The sequence below is a fragment of the Triticum aestivum genome, chromosome 5D (genome assembly GCF_018294505.1).
Source record: "Triticum aestivum cultivar Chinese Spring chromosome 5D, IWGSC CS RefSeq v2.1, whole genome shotgun sequence".
Taxonomy (NCBI): domain Eukaryota; kingdom Viridiplantae; phylum Streptophyta; class Magnoliopsida; order Poales; family Poaceae; genus Triticum; species Triticum aestivum.
In genome coordinates this window covers 81,260,583-81,264,007 of record NC_057808.1, presented here as the reverse complement: position 1 = coordinate 81,264,007, position 3,425 = coordinate 81,260,583, and the positions used below count along the sequence as shown (strand labels likewise).

The window sequence follows — 3,425 nt, the reverse complement described above, 5'->3', positions numbered from 1 at the left end:
ATAATAATAAAAGCATTAGTAGTACTCAACAAAATCCTACTCAACAAAATGTTCTTTAGATCATTGTAAAATCTTCACTAGTGTGTACATAAGAAAGTATCTTCGTAAATGCAAACCATCCATGTAAAAAAAGAGTATTTCTCCACCTAAAAATTGTATATATTGTATACCCTCTTGCGTATATAAGAAAAAAGATTACCACTACTAGTGTGTCCTACTCAACAAAATGTTCTTTATTCCCGCAAAAAAATGTTTTTTAGATTCTTGTAAAATCTTCACTACCGCGTGGTACACTGGTGTAGTACGTAAGTGTTGCTACAATTCCCAAATAAACCAACTTCTACAATTAGCTAGAAAAGCACTGGGCAGCTTGGTAATCAACCCTGTGAATTGTTTCCCGTGACAAAAACCAGTGAATTGTCAACAAAGATTTATTTCCTTATTTTTATTTATTTATTACAAGGATAAGTAGGAGAGCAGTAGGGAGCAAGAAAGAAGACAGCAGTATCTTCCGTGGACGATTCCATTCGCCCCGGCCAGAATGACCATTCTACCCTCCGCCCCGGCCACCTGAACCGTCTCCTCCTCCGGTATAAACGCGGCACCAGCACGCAAACGGCACCACCATCTCCATTCCCACTCCTCCTACCACCTCTCCGTCGTTGTGGATCTGTGCGGGCGAGGCCGGGGTCGATCGTGCGTGCTGCATCGCGTGCGGGGAGAGGGAGCTTTCGACTGGCGGCGCCGATGGGGTCGTCTGCGGTGCAGAAGGAGGCCGTCGTCCTTAACGGCGGCGGCGGCGGGGCGGGGGAGGACCACCGGCTGCGGGCGCTGGCGGCCAGGACGGTGACGGACTCGCTCAGGGCGGCCGTGGCCAGGTCCAGCTCGGCGGAGAAGGCGGCCAGGCTCGAGGAGTGCGCCCGGAGCCTCGAGGCCGAGAAGGCCAAGATGGAGGTCTTCCGCCGCGAGCTCCCCATCAGCGTCCACCTCATCGCCGACGGTGCGTCCTCCGCCCGCCCCGCTCTCGCAAGTCGCAAACGGTTCCAGGTTTATTGAATTGTTTGGCTGAGTTTTATCTTTCTGCCGTGTTGGGTGCAGTGATCGAGTGGCTGAAGGATGAGGTGGCGCAGCACCGGAGACCCGCGCCGGATCAGCTGCTCGCACCGGCGCCGGCGCCTGCACCGCCGGCAAAGAGGAAGGCGGAGGGCGTCAAGACGGAAGCAGACGCGAGCGACAAGCGTAGCTGGATGAGCTCCGCGCAGCTGTGGACCTGCGGCAGCCACAGCAGCACCAGCAACAGCAATGGCGACAGCATCAAGAAACAGGCCCAAAAGGTAGAGGCATGAAATGAGAACTATTGGAACACCGAAAGGAGATGTGGTCAGTTCAAATTATCAAATATAAAAACGAGGTGGAATTTTCTGGCGGTTTATTTATAACCTGTGCTTAATTAATCATGCTAACTAGATAATTTAATTAAGATTGTTTTGCAAAGGGAGAAAAGTATAGTATAATGTCATCAAGAACAAAAAATACTAAAAGTTGTATGATGTTCAAGAATGAGGGCGAATCGTTAAACTATGTGTCACTGAAAAACTAGGAAACTTTACAGCTCGTCTCGTCAGTGAAAAGTGGGAAATTTTGTGCTAGCAAACTAGAAAAAAGAAGGATAAAGTAGCTCTTTCAGCTCATTTGCAGTTTTCATTTTGGAGATTTTTGCACCACAAATATTCCAAGATGGCTTGTCTTGCTGTCTTCAGATCATACTTTTTTGGGGCGGGTTTTCAGATGTCAATGTTTTCTTCAAAAAGATGTCAATTTATCCTAACAGATTTTGCATCCCATCACAAGAACAATCCTAATCTCCTTAGCTCATATTCGGAACAAGTCAATTTCAGATACCATATCTGTCTACCTGTTTCTTGTTTCTAACTTCAGTTGTCAATTCAATTGCATCAGGTGTCCAATGCATTCATGCCACTGAATGGCTTGCCAACCTTAGCAAAATCATCGGAGAGACCAGAGGCGGCGGCCATGGCTGTCCCGGAGCTGTCCCTCTCATCTCCAGCGATCGACGCCCCCTGCCCGACCGCTCCGAGTGCCGACAGCAGCGCCGTCACGGACGCTGGAGCTCAACGCGAGCAGCAGTCGGCGCAGCGGAAGGCCAGGCGGTGCTGGTCGCCGGAGCTGCACCGCCGGTTCGTCGCCGCGCTCCAGCGCCTCGGGGGCCCGCAAGGTGGGGGTTGAGCAGTTTGTAGACCACATTGTTTGTTGGAATGCTTTGAACAATTAAGACATGTTCCTCGTGGTTGGTGTGCTGAAATCTTGCTTTGCTGTTGATGCAGTGGCCACTCCTAAGCAAATCAGGGAGATGATGAAGGTGGATGGGCTCACGAATGATGAGGTCAAGAGCCACCTGCAGGTTTGTTCTTATTAACTTCTGTCTGTTCATCAGGCTAATCTACAATTATCCATGTTTCCAACCCCATCTACATTGGAACATTTACCAGAAATACAATTCTCTTCCTGCAGAAATACAGGCTGCACACACGGCGAGCATCCGACGGCGACCAGCAGCAGTCGGCGTCGGCCGGGCAGTGGCCACGGCCGGAGCAGTACACCACGTCGCAGCACAGCTCGTCGCAGTCGGGCTCGCCTCAGGGGCCGCTGCAGCTCACCGTGTCGAGCCGGGGGATGTCGGTGACCGTCGGAGATAGCTGCGATGGCGGCGAGGAGAACGAAGAGGAGGATGGCAAGTCGGCGAGCTACAGCTGGGGGATGCAGCAGAAGGGCACGAAGGCTTCGTCGTCGTCTTGAACACCAAGAAACACATGTGTGGAATTTTCAGAGGCACGCTGCACAGCAACACCAACACACTACTGAGGGTTCAGGATTGAGGCTTTTCTTCTTTGTGTACAGTCGATGAGAGATTATGAGATTGAGAGGTGTGTTCTTTTTGAGCTGGAATGTGCCGAGAGTTAACTGAACTGACGTGAGTCGTTGGGTTATACGTACTGTATTAGAGATATGAGCTACTATGTTATTAGCATTCTATACAACTTTTGGTTAAAATTGGGTGACGATCTGTCGTGCGTGCACTCCATGGCATCCACGAGGAGAGCTCACTGCCAATTTTCCGTGTGGCAGCAGAGCCTTCGATCTTCATCCTATGCTACAACACTAATATGGAGTAAGTTTGGAAAATCCATATATTGGTGGCGCGATAAACCAAGGGTAATATCACTAGATGTCACATGCTGTTAGTGAACATAACATTACTATGTTCTAATATTTTTTTTAGAAAGGGGGATTACCTCAAGCCTCTGCATCATTATGATGTACACATTTGTATCTATTATATCTAAATAGAAGCCCCCTACTATTTGATTTCTCTTGGCATGTAGGCCATCCACATCAGCGATCAA

General features: G+C 49.4%; 1 protein-coding gene across 1 annotated transcript; it reads left to right on the top strand.

The window, feature by feature from the left end:
* The first annotated feature begins 608 nt into the window (after positions 1-608).
* LOC123119581 (transcription factor HHO6) lies at positions 609-3,080 on the top strand. The gene is made up of 5 exons (XM_044539439.1): positions 609-1,000; positions 1,099-1,334; positions 1,960-2,236; positions 2,346-2,422; positions 2,533-3,080. Exons 1-5 carry the CDS (start codon positions 748-750, stop codon positions 2,815-2,817), a joined length of 1,128 nt encoding a protein of 375 aa, XP_044395374.1. The 5' UTR covers positions 609-747; the 3' UTR covers positions 2,818-3,080.
* Positions 3,081-3,425: the final 345 nt, after the last annotated feature.